The sequence below is a fragment of the Trachymyrmex cornetzi genome, unplaced genomic scaffold (assembly GCF_001594075.2).
Source record: "Trachymyrmex cornetzi isolate Tcor2-1 unplaced genomic scaffold, Tcor1.1 scaffold23, whole genome shotgun sequence".
NCBI lineage: Eukaryota > Metazoa > Arthropoda > Insecta > Hymenoptera > Formicidae > Trachymyrmex > Trachymyrmex cornetzi.
Window position 1 is genome coordinate 3,911,472 of NW_017296956.1, and position 19,958 is coordinate 3,931,429.

Genomic DNA, 19,958 nt, shown 5'->3' on the forward strand with positions numbered 1-19,958 from the left:
AATTAATAAACACATGCTTTTCGAGTTAATTGGTTCTGAAACTAACACAAATAATAAAGCATTTATACATCAAGCGTAAAATAATTAGAAATTCTTTCACCTTTTGCTCACGATAATTAACAAAATAATCGTCGAAGAGAAATGAGAAAGAAATATTATATAAACACTAAACATATTTTATATAGTTTTTAATAAAAATATTTTTATGTTTTAAATGTATTTTTGAACTTTTGCGACTTGAAGTCGCTAATACTTAAATTGTTAATTTTTATCATGCACAATTGAAATATTGATAGTTTTTTCTGCATATACTTCTATAGGATTACTATGCGTAAATTAAGAGATGTGTATATATATTTTATATGCTTGTGTATTGTGAGAAAAAGGGTCAACGATAATATAATACACGTGCGATCTATATGATTGAAGATAATGCGTCGAGAGCATAATTCCTGTATATGTATACGCACAAGTAACCCTGTATGTATTTGTAAGTCACAGTGATAAGAACTGGTAAGGGTCATTCCTTGACTTGCGTGAACTCAGTTTGCTTTCGCCGAGTTACGATCACACATCATGAAGTTCACAGGTATACACATATACATATATAAAATATTAAAAAATAAAAAGACGATTATATTGTTTTAAGTGAAATATTTGCAATTTTAATAATTATATATATTACTTTACTGATAATAAGAAAAGTTTACTTTCTCCCTTGTTTCTAATATATCATGTTTCCAATAATTGTGAAAACATAAAGGAATTGAAGAAGACTGGAAAATGATAAATTAGATAATATAAGGAAAGTCTTTCTTTTTTAGATTCCACTTTGATATCTGTGCTAGCACAAGGGATAGGAAGAACATTACTCATATTCTTTTTTTTAAGTACCGAGATTGTCGCGCAAAGTTTATTCAGATCTGGGAAAGAATATATATATTCTTACAACGCTACATCGAGCACTGGTGTATTAGTGCCTTCCAACGCAGCTTCTTCGTGGAATCTCCATGGAAAACTCATAATTCATGCGGAAGATGACTTTGTTACAATACAGGTATTTTTTAAATATGTAGCTGTAATTTTCTTCTCTTCGTTGTTTTATTTCCTTTTTTCCTATCATAAAAAACATGTACATGATTTTTTAAATTTTATTATATAATTATAATCTGATGTAATATCTCAACTTTTTATATTAGTTGCAATCATTGAAGACGAATATGCATAATGGAAATGTAAAGAAAGTGATAGAAAATATTGATATCTACGATGATGCTGTAGAACTTTTGAAACCTTTCCGTTTATCGTACAACAAAGGTCTTATCGAGAACTTCAGCACTGAAACTGAGCCTGCATGGACGACGAATATAAAACGAAGCATAGCTGGAATTTTACAACTTGATCTTTTTAACTTGGAAAAAGAAATCGCATTTCATTCTAGTGAAGTAAATGGAAAATATTTATAGATATAGGGAGTGAATATATATATATATATATATATATTATGTACAATGAATGGATAATATATTAATATACATTCTAAACAAATGTTATGGAAGACATTAATATACAGAACATTATAATTCACAGACAAACCATTATGGAAAATGTGATATTGATTACGTTGTAAGTCCGGAAGACGATAGTCGTTTGATAAGAAAATCGTTCGATCCGCGTATGTGTATTGGACATCCTAGTCGCTACTGGTCGAACATTCCTAAAGTACAATGCACTGATGATGATCAAGTACGTCGTCACTGATAACACTACATTTTTAAACTTTTTTTGTAGATTACAAATTCGTAACTGAAAATATTCCAACATGTCAGACTTTGGAAAAAAAAACTGGAAAAAGTAAAAAAAACGCATTTTTTAACTATTTTTGAAGCTGTTTAAAAAAATAAGACGTCATATAGAAATTCGGGTATTAACTCAAATGAAAGCTCGAATTTGAAGTTATAACTGTAAAATAGAGATAAATAAATATAACATGGCAAATTTTTGTTATAGTACAGATTTTTTGGAGGAGCTCGCACTAACTATAGCATATGTCATTCGCTATACTGTCTCTTTATTAATTATTTTGAAAACGCCAAAATTCTATGATTTTATGATTATAATTGATTATATTTAATTTATTGCCGTCAAATAATTAAGGCATTCATCATTACATATTATTGTTGGACCATTTTCAATTACAGATTCGTAATACACAGAAAAAAATCTATCAAAATCATTTGTCACATATAAAACAAAATCCTTTTTGTATAGTGTAATCTTCATATTTATTTAATACAGTTAATCGAATTATATGGATATTTATGAGAATATTTATATACTATGTTATATATTTCTTAGAATCCCATCTTAAAAAGTAGCGAGAGAGTGTATCAATTAAAAACCGATGGATTCGTTCACAATATTATCTCCGTAAATGCATCTGGAGGTATCTACGTGCAACCTTTTCAAAGCATGGGAGAGGCGCATTATCATTTCGTCCGGTATATTTTACAGACATAAATATACTCGTATTATTTTATTACTATTCTAAATGAATTAGATGTAAAAATTGCTTTATCCTACACAGGCAAACTATTGAGTTAACTTCAGTGAAGGATATAGCGAATAAGATAATTACAAATAATTTACGAACTACAGTCCTTCAACACGAGTTACCAGAAATAGATCTTACACAGGGCAGAGGTACACCGGATAAAAATTTCGTTTTTAAATCTGTGAGTTTTATTTTCATCTTCTCTTTATCTGTTTTGTTATTCCACTTAAATCCTCATCAAATTGTTGTAGATAAGTCATTTATTAGATCGTTTAAGCCACAGGCTTGAAAATCCTGGTTTAGATACCGAAATTCATAATTTGCACAACACAACGATATCTGTGCTTTTCTATTATCTCGGTATGTTAGATCGGGTTGACTTAGGAAAGGCCTACACTCGCATTTCAGGAACTAGTTATAAAGAAGAAACGATACGGTATTTATATATATTTTTTTTTAATTATCTCTTGTTACATTACCATCCCTATTTTTAGGATAAATTATATTTCTGTGCTTTTTATCATAACAGAAACATGTTTCTCGAGGCGTTGCCGCAAGTTGGAAGTAGAGAGTCTGCGCTTTTTATATTAGATCTTATTCAAGGCAACGAAGTATCCGACATATCTGCGATTCAATTACTTATGCGGCTACCATTTCACATAAAAAAACCCGACGTTCAACTGCTGGTCAGTCTCCAACCGCTTCTTGCGCTGCCGAGCAAAATCTGCGCGGAGGTGCAAAATACCGCAATTCTTACTTATGGAACATTAATATACAAAACTTGTCTAATGCATTGTCCGTATGAGATGTTAGATGATTACGTACGCTTGTACCTAGATAAATTTACTGGTATATGTAACAATTTGTATCATGTATCTGTTTTATGTTGCAATTTATATTATTCGGATAAGACTGTTTGATCCATGTTATAGAAACTACTTTGTACGAGCAGAAGATGATCTGGTTGGAAGGTTTGGCAAACATACAGCTGGGTAAAGTCGTCGAGTTCTTAGAGCCTATAGCTAGCGGCAATAATGCTGAATCGCGACATTTTCGAGTACTTGCGGCTTGGGCTTCTATTTCCACAGCACCGTTGAGACCCGATGTTGTAAGCGATTTTTCGTATAGATTTACATAGATCAATGTTTTACACAGAACACGCTGGACATCACATTTCGTATTGAATTACATATAATAATTTTCTTTTACAGATTTATCCTGTATATTGGCCGATCTTGCTCAATAGAACCGAACATTTGGAAATGAGAGTCGCTGCACTAACTTTGCTTATTGTTTCCAGTCCTACGCCGAACAGATTAATTTCTCTGTATTGGTACATGCAAAATGAGCCCAATGAACACTTGTATAATTATTTTTACACGATGCTAAAATCTATGGAACGCACTACGTATCCCTGTTACAGACGCATGTAAATACGCATATAAATTTATCAGAGCGAAAGAACAGTAGCAATATTAATCGAATATTAATTTTCATATCGTTGCGTATTCATAACGAATCTAACGCACTGTCTTAATTTAATTTATGTTGCTTGAACGCATTGGTACTGTTCTTTCATTTATTACTAAATTTTTTATTAGTTTAACGTTAATTTATTTAACATTTTTACATATATTTTTTAAATTCTTAATTGTTGCCACCGGATATTTACAGAAGCAAAATCGCGGCTCAATTCAGCCGCGTACTTCGGGTACCGAATAATGAATATATGATTACTGGTAATTACTTGATTGATTACCAAGATTCTTTGAGAAGATTTGGCGCTATGTTGCATGGCATTATCATAGCCAACCCTTCTACGAATATTCCTGAAGTAATATACGTAACTTTAAATAATTATGCTAGTAGTACGCACCTTAATCATGTGTCTGTAAGTATATATATAGTTTCCAAAGCAAAAATATTTGCATTACTTTTAAATGTTAATTGATTTAATTTAATATCCTTTTTTAACACAACATTAAGTTATATATCAAAGCGGAGGGTATTTTCCACTCATTAGCAACTTCCTTTGAAAACCCGACAAACATAAAAGATATTCTGAAAGAATTCAAACTGGATGAACGCATGAAAGGCCCTATGCATTTAGAAATAATTACACGTATTCAAGAAAAGACAGTATTGTGCGTTCATTGGAATGAAACAAATATAGTTGAGGGGTTGAAGTGTAAGTTTATATAATTTATAATCGCGACTTTGTAACAATATAACACCATTTGCTTATTTAACTTTCTAGACTTGTCCTCTTTATCGGATAACATATATCAAACGTATTATAACATGGAGTTTCATGTTAATCAACAACGTATAAATGTGCCGTTGGCGATAGAATCGGTGCAAGTAACCGATTTCGGTACCAATGTTAGACTCGCGATGACGGGAACTTCTCTGTTTTCAATGAGAGGTAATTTTACGCGTGATTTTCCTGGACGGAACAACCATATTATTTTGCGGTAAGATTATATTTCACTATTATTCATGTGTATAATTTACCTCGCATAATTATATGTATTTACTTGCGCTCGTTTTCGTAAAATTTATCTAGCCTTTAAACGCTTCACTACGAAAATAACACATCAATGTATGACATATCCAATCCAATTCAATTGTTAACTTTCATAAAAATGAAGATATTGTAAAAAATTGTTTTTCCAATCAAAATGCTAGACATTAAGGACTATACTAAGCAGATGTATGTATCTTTAGTAATAAAAAAAATTGTAAGTAATGGAGAAAAAGCATTGAAAAAGAGCCAAGTATGCCTTGTCAAAAAGGTGTTTAAACGCTAGAAATAATTGATATTATAGTTTATACATATATTATAAATTTCTTTATGCATATGAAATATTTTTAGCACATCTGTTCACGGCATTGAAACAATAGAGAATTACAATCCGTTAGTTGATTTATGGCATAGCGCTGAAAGAGTTCAGTCGCTACATGGATATCTTCCTATTAACGTTACACTTGGACTGGACGAACGACCATTTATTTCGTACGACACCCTAGAAGGTATCAATCTTAGTTAGTTAACTGGCTAAAACAATTAATGCGACCAACTTGATGTATTTAATATCCAAGAAATAGATTCTATAAATCATAGTTTTTCCTTATAAGTAAAACTTCGTATTTAGAAAAAATACTTAAAATTTTGTATCCCATTCAATCTTAACATTCTGCGTTCTAAAAATCGCGTTGCAGAACATCTTAAAACAGGAATTACAGTACATGCTAGAACGCTCACAAGTATTAGAGGTGCTAATGTTCGATCAAAGTTAAATCGAGTTTGCCATTCGTGCTCCGTATCACATACAGTTGTAAAGTCGCCGTCCTCTAATCTGCAGGTAATTATTAATTCGGTATTTCTTTTGCTATTAAATTTATATTAATTTGTAATTTATATTAATGAGTATACGTGTAAATCACTTTTCTCTCTTTTTTCCTCTTCTATATAGACGGTGAATATTCTTAATGTTGGGCTTCCTGAATTAGGTGGTCGATTACAAGTAAAGATATTCGATTGCGAAAGCATGATGTCGTATGAAACATTAATTAACGATATTTGGTCCTTTCATCGAAGCAATTATCAGTAATATATCATTTATACTCATTCATATTTATTTGTATATACAGTGTTTCGTAATATAACGTAATATAACATTGAAAAGTAATGATTCTATATGAAAAAATAAAATTAATAAAAATATAGAATTTTTTAATATAAAATTTATTTCTGCGAAAAACTCAATTTAAAAAATTCATCTGGGATGCGTGCATTTGATTGCGTTTACATTTAAATTTTTTTATAAATTCTATTCAGATTTGTCACTACCATAATTTTCATATTTTATTATTTTAATATCTCATTTTTATTATTCTATCGAAACACATAAATCTTTCTCTGATCGATTTTTCTGAAAATTATAGAACATGGCCAAGTATGAAATTTGCCTTAATCGGATTGCATTTCTTGGATTACTTCACTTTTGTACCGCCAAAAGGTAGCTGTGGATTAGCTGCTTATATTGAGGCACTCAAATCCGGACCGTCACAGGTACAATACAGATATTTGTATAGAATCACACATAAAAAATCAAAGGAATTTTGTTCTTATGTCCATGGATGCAAAAAGAGAGAGACTGCCATCAAGTACATTTCGTATGCTTGTATTGTATATTACAATATTTATTATATTCATTATATCGAATGATTTTTATATATTAGACGAAATTGGAATACATAAAAAGTGAAAATCGTCATATTTTATCTTTGACGCACCATGACCTGCAGTCCTCACAAGTTCTTCATCAATGGAATGTAGCTGGATTATACGAAGCCACAGGTTGGTTATCAGATGTGATTAAATTTAAAGCAACCAACATGGTGCCTAATGAACGCGTATTTAAGGTAAAGAGAAAAATTGTAAATGAAATTTACAATAACGTTGAATGTAACCGAAATTGATTTAGTTTTGCGTAGAGGCCGAAAGACACATGCCATGGCAATGGGAAATTTTGAGTAACGAACCGAGTGAGTCCTCTCGCATTAAATTAAATTTCATTTGGGGGTTGTCCGATACTGCGAAAGGGAAATGCAGCGGATCATCTCTATCGATTAATTTAATTGGTGAAATTAGTAGCAAGCAGCTCGAGGAAAGTAAAAGGGCAAACTGGCCTTACGGCGAATGCAAAAATGAGTCTGAGGGAAAAAGAATTGTTCCTTACACGAATTCTTGTTACGAAGTATCGAAAGAAATGTCAACCTTGCGGAAATACAAAATCTTCGCACAATATGAAAATGTAAGTTTTAAAGACCTCGTAAAACTTAATTTATACGCAAATATGTAATGATATAATAATCAAATTTATAATGATAACGACAGTTACCAGAGAGTTTGTCCAAGCTAGCTTGGAAATTGTATGCTTTATATGATCTTATCGGTGGTAATAGCAGTATTGCAAGAAAATCCGATCAGCTTGCGATAACTGCGATTTTTCCAAAAGATTCAAATGTTGGTGAATTGCAACTTAACGGGGATAAAGTTGCGATTGAATACAATTCGCACTTCATTGATCTCTTCTTAACACGAATGAGAATTCATAAGTATATGGAAATACCTTTATTCAAAATGTTTTCTAGTACGTAATATCACGCTGATTATCTTAAATTGTCCACGTATTGATGAAAATGCCATGATATTTTGCGATTCTAAAAGTTATTTAATGTAATGTTATTATCTAGGCGCATGTATTATAACGTCAGATTCTATAAAATCGGCGTATAATACGATTTATAGCTTCGCTAAAAATAGCGAAGTGATATTACTTGGACAATGTTATGACGAAAATCCTAGATTTGTATTAACGGCAGCCAACGGTGTGTATGGGATTAACGTCAATTTAACTGATGAATCGGAAACTACACGAATTATGGCTGACAAGGATAGAGGAATCCTATATAACGCCACATCATCCATACAATTGCAATCTGATTACGCATTTCATAAATTAGGAACTAAGAAGTAAGTAGAGAAAATAACATTTAATATTAAATAATCTCAAAGCAAATCCATAATATGCAAGGTCTACTTTTTTTAAATAGATAATTTTATATTCAAAACGGATCTATCATATTATTGATTTATTATATAAGTGTATATATACATCACTCTTGCTCTTTAAGAACAAAAAATAATAATATCAACTGTGTGCAGGATTAAAATGGGCAACAAGGCAATCGATATTTTGCTACCTAATATTTTTCTATATATGCATTGGACACAAGAACAAGTTCTAATCTTTTTCTCCAATCATGTGCTAGAATTTAGTTGTGGAATATGCACACTCGATCATCCCAACATCGACCGATTATACGAAAAACTCTAATTTACTCTGTAAAAGATATACATATATAATGCAACATATTAATGATCGCAAAATAATAGTTTTATATTCATTTTTTATACATTTTTTAATACATATCTCATAAATAGTACAGTACAAAAAAGGTATCTATATAATTACATAACTAGAGCTCGAATTTTCGGCCGTCGAATCAATCAGTCAATTAAGGCTCCTAAGTAGTCCTACAGTGATATTAAATCGTAAATAGACTACGCATGCGCATTGAATAAAAGGCACACTTTTATTCAATGCGTAGCCTATTTTCACTCACACATGCCTTTTATCACTTTTTACGATTATTTACTGACTCTCAGGGAGAATAAACGTAGTTTTCATCCATTTTTATAAATGTTTTAAAGCGATCTCATCATTTTGTTTTATCCAAATTGTTATTTACAAATGGCATGTAACAAAAATTAACATGTCATTTCTCGTTTCTAACGTCACTATTCAATCAATCCCTGGCAACTTGCCGACTCGCGTAAAGTAACCACGGTCGCAGTGTCGCTGCGCGTACCTCAGCGCCGAAACACTACCAGTATCTCCAGATACGACTGTGGTGACTACTCAGAAACTTTAATGTTCGAAATTTCCTCATTATACATCATATCAGTTTTATCAGTTATTCAATTGTTAATAAATTTGCTGTTATAATGAACAAGTGCCGGATAATGTAAGCCGAACATCTGAACGATTCGTACACACACACGTACACACAAATCATTCCATTATAATCATTCTATTTTTTTCCATCATAAAATACAAACTTTTGCAAATGATAAGCAACTCTAACGTAATTGAAATGACATAACGTTAAAGCTCTAGATAATAACCGATTACTAGCCTTAAATATTGTTTACTATTTATTAAAAATAACGCTAAGAATTTTATATAACGATTTCTAGATAAATAATCTAAACTCTTTATTAACCAGTCTTAATCATCGAAAAACTTGTACTATATGAAATTATATATACGAACACACACATTATATACAGATTATACAAGCGTTGTTAATAATTACATTTGGCATGTAAATTGTGCCTTTTCTTGTAACACAGATTTTGTTATAATGTATTTCAAATTTCTATTTAATAAATGACAAGTAATATACAAACATCTTTTTAAATCACATATTTATTTAATAATGTTTTTGTTTCGTATCATAATATATTTTTTTAGTCTGTCTCGTATAAAATCGCGATATGCAAAGAAATAAATTATATATATATGAAAAGATATTTATTCAGACTTATTTAGATAAAAAAACCATTCCATTATCCGTAAAATAGTTCATTGTCGCTCTTTTTGTTCACAAGACCACTTATTCGTTTTTAAGGCACATATCTAAATGCTGATTCATAAGATTTTCCGATATTATTTGCATACATACTGGACAGGGATATTTATTTTCCGTGGAATTATTTTCTACAGCAAGCGTATCATCGTTATCGTCCTCCTTATCGTCTATTATTATGTCATCATTAAAAACGCTTCCAATGCATTCTTCAAGATGTTCATTTAATGATATTTCAGGTGCGATCTGTGCGTTACAAACTAAACATTTATGTTCCACTATGTCGTTATTACAAGTGCTAGTACTTGGTTGTGGCTCCTCCATCAATACAGAATTATCCAAATCAGAATTAGAAGAACTGCTTATAGTAATTAAGTTATCATCGAATGACGCACGAGAGGTGGAGGGAATGGCAGCTTTACGAGCTGTATCTGCTTCTAATAGACATTCATCAAGATGCTGGTTAATATCCGTGGCCGGCAATCTTTTATTACAAACGGGACAAGTAACGCATTCAACTGTATCGATCGAATTATCGAATCTTAAGCGCTTATTAGAAGTTGTGTTTGTGTCAACATTTTGCTCCGTCACCGATGTAGAAAACGTTCGAATAGGTAACATTAACTCTTCATTATTGTTATTATTATTAATATTATTGTTAATCTCATCAATCAACGATGTATTATCGTTTATTAGGCATGAATCTATATGTCTATATATATTTTCTAAAGTCATAGGTATGTTACATATGGGACAAGGTACGGAATTATTTCTTGGTTGACTTAGATTTAAAATCGAATTATTAGCGGCTGCTTGTCCCGCGGCCGATATCGAGGTTGAATCTCTCTTACTTGATTCACATCGGGGATTTTCACCGTCATTTAGTTTGAATTTGGTTAAAAGATTACTCTGACCACTACTACTGCCTCCCAGAACACCGGAACAAGAAAACTTGGGAGTCTTAGAAACATTCTTTGCATCATCCTTCTTTGCGTTTTCACTCGGACCACTAATACCCCAACCATGCACATTATTACTACTGCTGCCAAGCTTCTTCATTCCCAGCGACAGGTCTTGAGTATCTTTCTCATTCACAGTGTGAGATGAATTTGTACCACCATTGTCTTTACTAGTACTAGGCTTAACATTGTCCGTTTGAGTAAATATTTTAGAGTCGTTATTACTAAGGGCTTTTGAAGTTGTAGGTATAGCTGTGTCCGCCGGAATACTCTTTGGAAACCAATCAGTTATTCTTGTATTCTTTGACTTATCATTTTGTTTTGACTTATCATTTTGCTTCGAACGCGATTTGAAATTATCTGGCTCTTTGATCTTTACAAATTGACCATTACAATTTTGTTGATGTTGATGCCACCAAAAGTCTGTTGGACCGGGCGGACGATTCATGCTTCGTCGAACCGTTCCAAAAAATGGTGGTCTGTATTGGCAAGGTCCGTTACATTTCCACCAATGTTGTTTGTACAGCTTTACTTCATCATGAAAGTTGTGATAAATCTATACTCGATTAACATGATAAGAGAATCTTGTTATAACAAAATAAAAAATTTTTTTAATTTAAAAAAATACAAAATTATTATTACAAATATACAAACAAAATTTTTAAGAATTTGATTTCAAAATCTATTTGAATAAAATCAAGTCTATATTTGGATATATTTAATCTTTGTAATAAATCCAGATTAAGCTTAAAGATTCTCTAATATCCAAACGAGTTCATGTTACGCAACAATTGTATTAATATGATTAGACTTTATGATAAAATAAAAATTTTTCTTTTCGAAACACGAAAGCATTTAAATAATTAATTAAACTTATTGAAATATGTTTTCTGTTATAATAAACAGTTTTAAGGACTACCTGTGACAACGTAGAGATTTTTGGAGTAGTCACATATCACTTTTCGACAACATACTCTTAAATATTAAAATAAAAAGGTTATTTAACTCACCGTTATATTGGTTCCCGCTTCTTTATTTATCCTATGCATGTGTTTGCAGAAATTCGGTCCATGACCATCTCGGTCTTGATCATTATTTGTTAAGAATAAATATGCATGAATCATCTCGTGCTGCAATTTAACACACAAAAATATTATATATATATACACACACACACACACATCCTTATACAATATCCTTATACAATTATATTTCTGTATTTATTTATCAAAAAATTTGGGGTGATTGTATGTCAAAATACTCATAATCGGCAAGTGAGGCGTCGAATGGCTCAGCGCTCGGTCTACAAACTAGCAATCTGTGGATTGCTGTGGATCCGAGTTCGATCCCACCGCGCCTCACATACACTGGATTTTTCCTGCGTTAAGGCGATGCTAAAGCCTCCTGTTTTACCCACATTTCCATTCGGTAAAAAATCTCTGTATTGGATGTACGGATTGCAAAAGTATTATTGCTTAAATTAAAGTACGCACAAACAGGACCTCAGCTGCACTGGATTTCATGAAAAAGTCGAAAAAAAGTTTCAGATTCGTTAAAAATTCCATATCTTGAAAATAAGCGTGCAGCTGAGGACAGGAATGATATGTATTATATAATATAATGTAAAAACTAAATCAAAGATGTCGCCACTATTATCGAAATTGGAATTAAAAAAGTCTGTACTATCGACCTTGATTGAGTTGGGTAATCGGTTTAGCATCCCCTTAAGTTACGCTCCAGCTATGAGTAACAATCCCAATCAAGGATGAGTAAGATCGGGAGGAAGGCTCTCCGATTGCACATTCATGTTAACTGACTATGTATCTCAAAAAGACAAGTTTAATTAACTGTATGTAAGACTTAAATTAGGTGACGATTTATTACTGGTCAATTTGGTTCCATTCACGGGACTGACAGCCAATTAAATAATGAGAAAAAAATAATTGGCAAATCCCAGGTTCGATTTCAAAGTTACTCCTCCTGTAGCTCATTTTAGAAGAACTTAATCCTATTCTTCCTTCTACTACTACTACTAATATCGAAAAACTTACCAATAAGGTTTCCACTAGATCCTTCCTTGGTCTAAGTTTGAGTAGTGGTGCGCTGAGTGATATCACACATTCCTTATTGCGCGAGTGAAAGCGACACACTCCAGCACAACTACAAACAATTGCAAATTACAGTTTTCTGTTCTTGCATGAGGATTGTACTAGAACTGAACTGAATTAGTGCAATCCAGAACTGATGCACAAAATATTTTTGTATGTATGCTTACTATCATTTATATATTTTTTATTGTTTTATTACTTGTAAACTCTTGCACTATTTGTACAAAGTCTGTTTTCTGTGGTTAAACTAGGCTTGTTCTTGTTGGCTGAATATTTGCACCAGTTCATCTTTTTTCCTCTTCTTTCTTCCTGGAGAAAAAGGGAAGAAAGATAAACTGTTGCAAAAATTCAGTCAAAAAGAACAGGCCACTAGTGCAACCTCAGTGAACTCGTGCACCAAGTTCCATTGCACTGGAACAGCGTTGCTGACACCATTTTGGAAATACAAAGCGCTTTAGTGTACACTTTTTCCACTAATGCAACCAGTGCAGAAACAGAAAACAAACCTTAGGCCTGTTCTTTTTAGCTGAACTTTTGCACAATTCATCTTTTTTCCTTTTCTCTCCAAGAGGAAATAAGAGAAATAAAGATGAACTAGTGCAAAGTTCAGCCAAAAAGAATAGGCCAAGTGATGCTTTTATACAAAAGCATCACTTGGTGCTTGTAATTATTTATTTTTGGGATTGATTGTGTAATGAGGTAAAAATTACTAAAGTGAACAAATTGATTAAGTGTTGATTAATGACAAAAATATTTTAGTTAATTTGCTCACTTCTGTAATTTTATTGCATTTCAAGATATATAAATGACCCCCTTGTTTAATATTACATAAATAACAGAGATGAAATGATTTTATAAGCTTTGAGAGTAGAATACACTCTAAATAACAATATTTTATATCAACAAGAACAGTAGAATAATATAACACAGTGAATTACTTCATGTTTGTTTCATATTGGTAAACAACAAGGATATAATGATTTATCGTGTTACACTATGTCCTTTCTAGAAAATGCCTCAAGTCAAGAGAAATATTTACCTTGTCATTCTGTTGCTCCATTTGACTTCGACAGAAGATAAAACATTCCAGAAGAATCTTGCATTAAATTGTATAAACATTGTGTGAATATTAGGAGTGGGATCAATCAACTCCAATGCTTGATCGACTAATGATTGTATATAAGCATTTTTCTAAAAATAAACAATTTTTTTTACAATGCAATAGATATCAAATCGAAAGTAAATTTATTCTTTATACAATGATCAAAGTTCTTAATCGAAGAAAATAAATACCTTATTCAAGCTAACTGCGTTTTCTGTCACACCTAAACAATTCAAATTTTCATGCATGTCGTATGCCATATGAAAATCCTGTGCTTCTTGTGATGCCATCGCCTTCAAACACCTTCTTACAGCTTTCGTTTCAGTGCCAGCAAGGAAACCCTGATGCTTCTTGAAAATATGAAAGACTGCGAAATGTAACGTTATTTATCCTTTCGCGAAGTGCCTTGTATCAGGTGAAAATAAAGAGAAAAATATTTCTTCGTATTCCACAGAGCATTTCACGGACTCGTGCGATGCAATCTATATCCATTGAAATCTGAAATAAGCTGAGGCGTCTCGACAATCTCGGAACGAATGGCGATTTGTGGCGATTCGTAACAGTCGAGCACGCGATCCACGCGATCAGAAGGAATCAGATAGAATGCAGATAGAATCACAAAACAAGAAGAGATGAAACAAACGGTTCTTATCGTATGACGCGTGGAAAGTATCAAGCTCAATCAGACTGCAACCTGCGTTCAGATCTTCAGATAGAAATTAGAAACTTCTTCTTCTTATTACTTAATGGCTCCCGCCTCCAAACAACAAAAGGAGGTCGATACGGCCAAATTAGAAACGTTTACCAGTGATGGGAGATCAGTGTTGTTAGATGGGCCGGATTTCTGACGCATGCGCGTCCAATGTAGCTTCAGTAACGTACCTGTCACTAGTAAATAGGAGATCATTAGTCGCCTATGTAAAATTTTTTCAAAAATGTTGAAAATTTTAATACATTTTACATATTTTAGATATGTAAACATATATAGAAATATATTATATATATTTATATATATGTATATACATATGTAAAATATGTAAAATATGTAAAATGTATTAAAATTTTCAACATTTTTGAAAAAATTTTACATAGGCGACTAATGATCTCCTATTTACTAGTGACAGGTACGTTACTGAAGCTACATTGGACGCGTATGCGTCAGAAATCCGGCCCGTCGAACAACACTGATCTGCCAGGGATCAATGCGCATGCGCTAATTAACATTGTTAATTTTGCCATCTCCGTCAATCTCCGAGGGAGATCGAGTAAACTCTGACTACTCTGAGCAGCCTTACAGGACCTTTACGTATACCAGAGAGAAACCTGAGAGGTTTCTCTCTGTTTCTCTCTGTGTATACCTCAGGCTACGTTCCAAAGCTTCTCAGAGGAAGATTTTACTCTATACGCTATAGTATACGTCACGTGTACTATATATTTCTGCGCTGCGCACAATTCGCCCACTTTCCCCTAATCTTAATTTAGGACAAAATTTGGAACGTTAAAAAACGGAACAAGTATTAAAAACTTGTGCTCAGTAGTTATTTTATCTGTTTATATATTTTAGGATCTAACGGAATATGCCAATCAGATGAAAGAGCTACTGACCATTCAGCAGGTTTTTCTCTACTACTAGCATGTATAAACTAATTAGTATAAACTGCAAGTATAAACTGAGTGGAAAAGTATACATATGACTGATATGACAAAATATCATAAGACGGTCACATGTGCAGTCAGTTGAGTCAGTAGCCAATCGGTATATACCATCGATACACAAGTGAGATATCTGGAGAATGTGGATCATATATGCAGGTTAATATAAGAGACAATTATCGACAACATTGGTAAAAAATTTACGTCACGAAATAATTTCATTTTCTTGCCGCGCTGATGCATTTTCGATAGAAAATCTCGATTGTTTGGTAGGCGGTGTTATAATTTGTATATATGAGTGCATGCTTTTTTTACGAAAAATATAAAAATGTTATTTATTTTATCAGCGTGGAATCACGTTTACTAAGAATTATTTAGTCCTCGATTTGTATAGCTGAATACAAATTTGAAATGACGTCGAACGATGATTGGAAATTAAATCGTGTTCTGGGTAGCGGAGGCTTCGGAATTGTCGAGCTTTGGATACATGTTCAAAGTGGCAAAAAGATTGGTAATATTTCAGTACGATTACAAGTATAAATATAAAAAATATGTATATATCTTTGAAGAATTCTCCGAGAGGAATCATACATATAAACAAACTTATAATATTATAAATATATAATAAATATATATTTTTATTACATATAATTATAATTTCAGCAATCAAAAGATGTAAATGTAATTATTCACAATTGATGCCAACACAACGAAAAAGATGGGCCCATGAAGTTTTTATAATGAAACGCTTGAAGCATCCGAACATTGTGAGAACAGGATACGTACCATTTAAGCTTCCAAATGTACAAGAAGACGAACCGATTCTCTGTATGGAATATTGTAGAAAAGGAGATTTGAGAAAAGTTGTATTTTGTTTAAAATCTGATCTATACAAAGTCTATTGATGATGTGAAATAATTATGTTCTCTTATAGATTTTAAATCGACCAGAAAATTGTTGTGGAATTAATGAAACAGAAGCGATCAAAGTAATGAGTGAAATTTCATCTGCTGTAAAATATTTACATTCATGCAATATAACTCATCGAGATTTAAAACCAGAGAATATAGTTTTACAGGATGAACAGAATGTGGCAAGATATATAATGAGAAAATTATTTATGTTAAATTATCAGTAGCGTATGTTGCATTGATTAAATTAAACTTTTACGTTTATATATTACAGATTTCATATAAATTGATAGATGTCGGATATGCCAAAGAACTTGGAGAAGCAAGTACATCTGCCTCTTTAGTTGGCACTTTAAACTATGTTGCCCCAGAACTTCTTTGGAGAGAGAAATATAGTTGCTCTGTTGATTATTGGAGTTTAGGGATATTGTTTTATGAACTTGTGACTGGAACAAGGCCATTTTTACCAACAATGCAACATACTATGGAATGGTAAAAAGTGAAAAATATAATGGTGAGATAAAAAATTGATGCAAGTGTCAACTCTAAGTTTAATTAAATTGCAGGATGAAATACATAAAAAATAAGAGTTATGATGATATTCATGCTTATGAGTTAGAAGGAAAAGTCATTTTTGGAAAAGACATTCAAAATCCGACTCACTTATCAAAGTAAGAATGTATTACATTTTTTTTCTACGCTTTCTTCTGTAGAAAGAATAATTTTTTTATATAACTTTTGTTTGATAATTTTTTATACTGTATATTTACCAGTGTGTATAATATTTTTTTCCTGTATCAGCTGTCTTCGAAACAAAATGGTCCAATGGTTTCAACTAGTTTTACAGTGGGATCCACATAAAAGAGGAAAAATGATTGACAAATTTGGTACATCTCATTTAGCAGTATTTACAATGTTACAAGACGCATTACTAAACAAAGTATGTATAAAAACTAAGCATATTTTACTCTTATTTCGTTTTTTGTTATTTAATTTGTGTTTTTCATGCATAGATACTGTACGTTTTCTGTCTGCCATTTTACAAATTTAATACATACGAAATTGATAGTAATACTACTCTTAGAGATCTCCAGTTGTTAATAGAAAGAGATACTAATATTGAAGTCGAACATCAAGTGCTAACTGATTACAAAGGTGCAATACTGATTGAAAGTACCATGTCACTTGTATCACAAATTAATGTATGTATATTCAATTTGTAAGATACCGCACAAAATAAAATACTATTTTTAAATTTATTACAATTTTGCTGTAGGATCACGTTTTGTTTCTCTTCAGAAATAGATGTTATTTAATAGAAGATATACCTACATTAAATATTCCTACAACAGTGGAGAAAATGATGACACAATCAAAGAATGAATTAAACTATGAAGTACTGAAAGATTATTATCGCCATACGATACATTTTACGAAAGCAGAAGTGTATTTATTTCAATTGTACATTTTTGCACTGAGTATAAATGTGTAAGTTTCGTACATAATATTAATGTTACAAAAATATAAAATTACCTATTAAGTATGATAATATTTCGACAATATTTCGCATATTTTAGGGATTTATTACATCAAAAAATCGATAAATTTAATTCGAGTATGGAGAAGACATTGGAAAATACAAAGATTCTTACAGATCAAGTGCATACGATTCGTATGAAATATATGAATACGACGGACGAAGACGCAGCTGATAAAAGGAAGATACAAACTTATCTTAACAAAGTTGATAAATTAGTTAGTGCAGCCGATCAAATAAAAATGAAGTTTATGTCTTTGAAGGAAGATAACAATAAATTGAGAGATCAAGCTCAAGCTACCGATTATATAGGGAATTTATCAGTACTGTAAGTGTATAATGTATTATAAATAATTGTAAAATGTGCTACATTTTAATATTTTCTCTTATACTATTTTTATAGATATGACAAAATATGTGATGTATATTTGAAATTTAAGGAAGAAAGTCCACATAAAACAGCAAGGCCATTGAACATGTCGAGATTAGTGTTTGAATTCATGACTGCACGTGAAACACAACTTCGTAATGAAAACATAATTGATATTACAAGGTATAAAAGTTTATTTATTGTGAACGATTCATCTTGTATATCTTCAATATATATTTTCTACAGGCAGATAGATAAGTTGCAAGATGAACTATCAAAACTAGAAAAAGTATTTATTTCTGTTACTGCTATGACGGAATTATATTGGGAAGAATATCAAAGAATGACACAGTCGGACACTAACAGTGTTCCTCAACAATCTAACAACTATCAATCTGTAAATATCTCGACCACTGAATTAAGCAGCATTATTCAATCAGAAGATAATGTGATATACAATAATTTGATCATGCGTTACATGTAAGTCTTTTTTTTATTTTTTTATTTACAATGTTCAATTTTAACATAGATTTATCTTATGTTTTATCTTTTTAGGCTAGACAATTTGATATCTCAAATGCAGAAAAAATACCTTGAAGTGCTTAAATTGGATTAAAGATATCGCTTATATCTGTACTAATTTATGTGATATATATCATCAAACTAATAATTTAGCATACTAAGCATTTTTAATTTCTATATTTTAATATATTTAATTCTTGAATCCAGTTTACCTTAATGTACGTGGAACATAATATCGTACACCCCACTTAATATTGGCATTTTCATCAGTTTTAACAAACGTGTAGACAGGTTTGTTGAATAGTTGCTCCAATTTTATTGCTTGATATCTATCATTCTGACCTGTTCAAAAACATTTGTTAAAGTATATTTTTATAACTTAATAATCTATTTTTTAACTTTTATAAATAAAAGGACTGCGACCTTACAAATATCTTACGCACGCATATATCCATTACATATACACATATATTAGATATATAAAACTAATTTTTGAATAAGCGTGCAATACATTTTAGAAAACTAAAAAGAAAGTTATTTTAATTTTAAATATTAAAAATTAATAATTCCCGAATATATATGGCTGTGAAAAAATATATTGATGAATTTTATGTACTTAAGCTAAATATATAAATATTTTCATTTAGTTTGATATGTAATGTAAGTATATGCATATATTCTATGTGTGAAAGGTAAATGTTCAGTAATAGGGATTACGCTCCAATGGTTTTGATCTTAACATATGTCGTTCACTTACTTACAAAGTTCACTACATCACGGGACGAACGAGGTCTATAATAATACTATTCCACATGGGTTCTACTTTCCATGCGAGGTCCATCCCACTTCCCCCCAGCCTACTAGGGCTACTTTCCAAAACTTCCTCTCTCAGGAAAATTTTACTCGAAGTATAATATAATTTTATACGTGACGTATACTATAGCATATAGAGTAAAATCTTCCTTGGAGAGGCAGTTTTGGAATGTAGCCTAGACATACATCTTTCTAAGTAGGGGGGGGG

At 31.6% G+C, this 19,958-nt stretch overlaps 4 protein-coding genes across 6 annotated transcripts in view; 3 read left to right on the plus strand and 1 right to left on the minus strand.

Moving 5' to 3' along the window:
- The window catches only part of LOC108760632 (uncharacterized), a 1,106-nt gene extending 771 nt beyond the window's left edge, over window positions 1-335 (plus strand). Inside the window, exon 4 of the mRNA XM_018506689.1 lies at window positions 321-335. Coding sequence (XP_018362191.1) covers window positions 321-335 — 15 coding nt within the window. The remainder of the gene's footprint in view (window positions 1-320) is intronic.
- Window positions 336-561: 226 nt separating this feature from the next.
- LOC108760859 (uncharacterized) lies at window positions 562-9,346 on the plus strand. Its single transcript, XM_018507112.1, has 22 exons — window positions 562-589; window positions 825-1,057; window positions 1,200-1,445; window positions 1,591-1,746; window positions 2,359-2,501; window positions 2,588-2,735; window positions 2,806-2,990; window positions 3,084-3,403; window positions 3,487-3,662; window positions 3,766-3,983; window positions 4,229-4,445; window positions 4,541-4,742; window positions 4,812-5,028; window positions 5,430-5,587; window positions 5,777-5,919; window positions 6,031-6,164; window positions 6,503-6,629; window positions 6,800-6,982; window positions 7,045-7,374; window positions 7,458-7,713; window positions 7,817-8,096; window positions 8,289-9,346. The coding sequence occupies exons 1-22, from the start codon at window positions 577-579 to the stop codon at window positions 8,458-8,460; spliced, it is 4,257 nt and encodes a 1,418-aa protein (XP_018362614.1). The 5' UTR covers window positions 562-576; the 3' UTR covers window positions 8,461-9,346.
- A 296-nt stretch (window positions 9,347-9,642) lies between these two features.
- On the minus strand, window positions 9,643-14,665 carry mh (DNA-dependent metalloprotease SPRTN). Its single transcript, XM_018506739.1, has 5 exons — window positions 14,136-14,665; window positions 13,882-14,033; window positions 12,786-12,894; window positions 11,745-11,864; window positions 9,643-11,290 (listed from the first exon to the last, which is right to left on the minus strand). The coding sequence occupies exons 1-5, from the start codon at window positions 14,232-14,234 to the stop codon at window positions 9,803-9,805; spliced, it is 1,968 nt and encodes a 655-aa protein (XP_018362241.1). The 5' UTR covers window positions 14,235-14,665; the 3' UTR covers window positions 9,643-9,802.
- Window positions 14,666-15,545: 880 nt separating this feature from the next.
- IKKbeta (inhibitor of nuclear factor kappa B kinase subunit beta) lies at window positions 15,546-19,354 on the plus strand. 3 transcript variants are annotated; one of them, XM_018507061.1, is made up of 13 exons: window positions 15,546-15,885; window positions 15,976-16,108; window positions 16,261-16,460; window positions 16,532-16,690; window positions 16,783-17,000; window positions 17,075-17,179; window positions 17,310-17,448; window positions 17,522-17,710; window positions 17,785-17,996; window positions 18,086-18,373; window positions 18,449-18,598; window positions 18,662-18,895; window positions 18,971-19,354. In XM_018507061.1, the coding sequence occupies exons 2-13, from the start codon at window positions 16,009-16,011 to the stop codon at window positions 19,029-19,031; spliced, it is 2,055 nt and encodes a 684-aa protein (XP_018362563.1). In that variant the 5' UTR covers window positions 15,546-15,885; window positions 15,976-16,008; the 3' UTR covers window positions 19,032-19,354. The 3 variants fall into 3 exon arrangements, with proteins under 3 accessions (XP_018362563.1, XP_018362562.1, XP_018362564.1); XM_018507060.1 differs by having other exon boundaries at window positions 15,546-15,866; window positions 15,945-16,108; XM_018507062.1 differs by having other exon boundaries at window positions 15,769-15,866.
- Window positions 19,355-19,958: the final 604 nt, after the last annotated feature.

Bases quoted from the DNA above. Each gene is read 5' to 3' on its own strand.
- LOC108760859 (XM_018507112.1), top strand. The intron at 1,058-1,199 runs GTATTTTTTAAA...TTTTTATATTAG, and splicing joins ATGACTTTGTTACAATACAG to TTGCAATCATTGAAGACGAA. The intron at 1,446-1,590 runs GTAAATGGAAAA...TATAATTCACAG, and splicing joins TCGCATTTCATTCTAGTGAA to ACAAACCATTATGGAAAATG.
- mh (XM_018506739.1), bottom strand. From the start codon at position 14,234: ATGGCATCACAAGAAGCACAGGATTTTCATATGGCATACGACATGCAT. The intron at 14,034-14,135 runs GTATTTATTTTC...GTTTATTTTTAG, and splicing joins ACGCAGTTAGCTTGAATAAG to AAAAATGCTTATATACAATC. The intron at 11,291-11,744 runs GTGAGTTAAATA...AATCGAGTATAG, and splicing joins AAGCGGGAACCAATATAACG to ATTTATCACAACTTTCATGA.
- IKKbeta (XM_018507061.1), top strand. From the start codon at position 16,009: ATGACGTCGAACGATGATTGGAAATTAAATCGTGTTCTGGGTAGCGGA. The intron at 17,711-17,784 runs GTATGTATATTC...ATTTTGCTGTAG, and splicing joins CACTTGTATCACAAATTAAT to GATCACGTTTTGTTTCTCTT. The intron at 18,599-18,661 runs GTATAAAAGTTT...TATTTTCTACAG, and splicing joins AACATAATTGATATTACAAG to GCAGATAGATAAGTTGCAAG.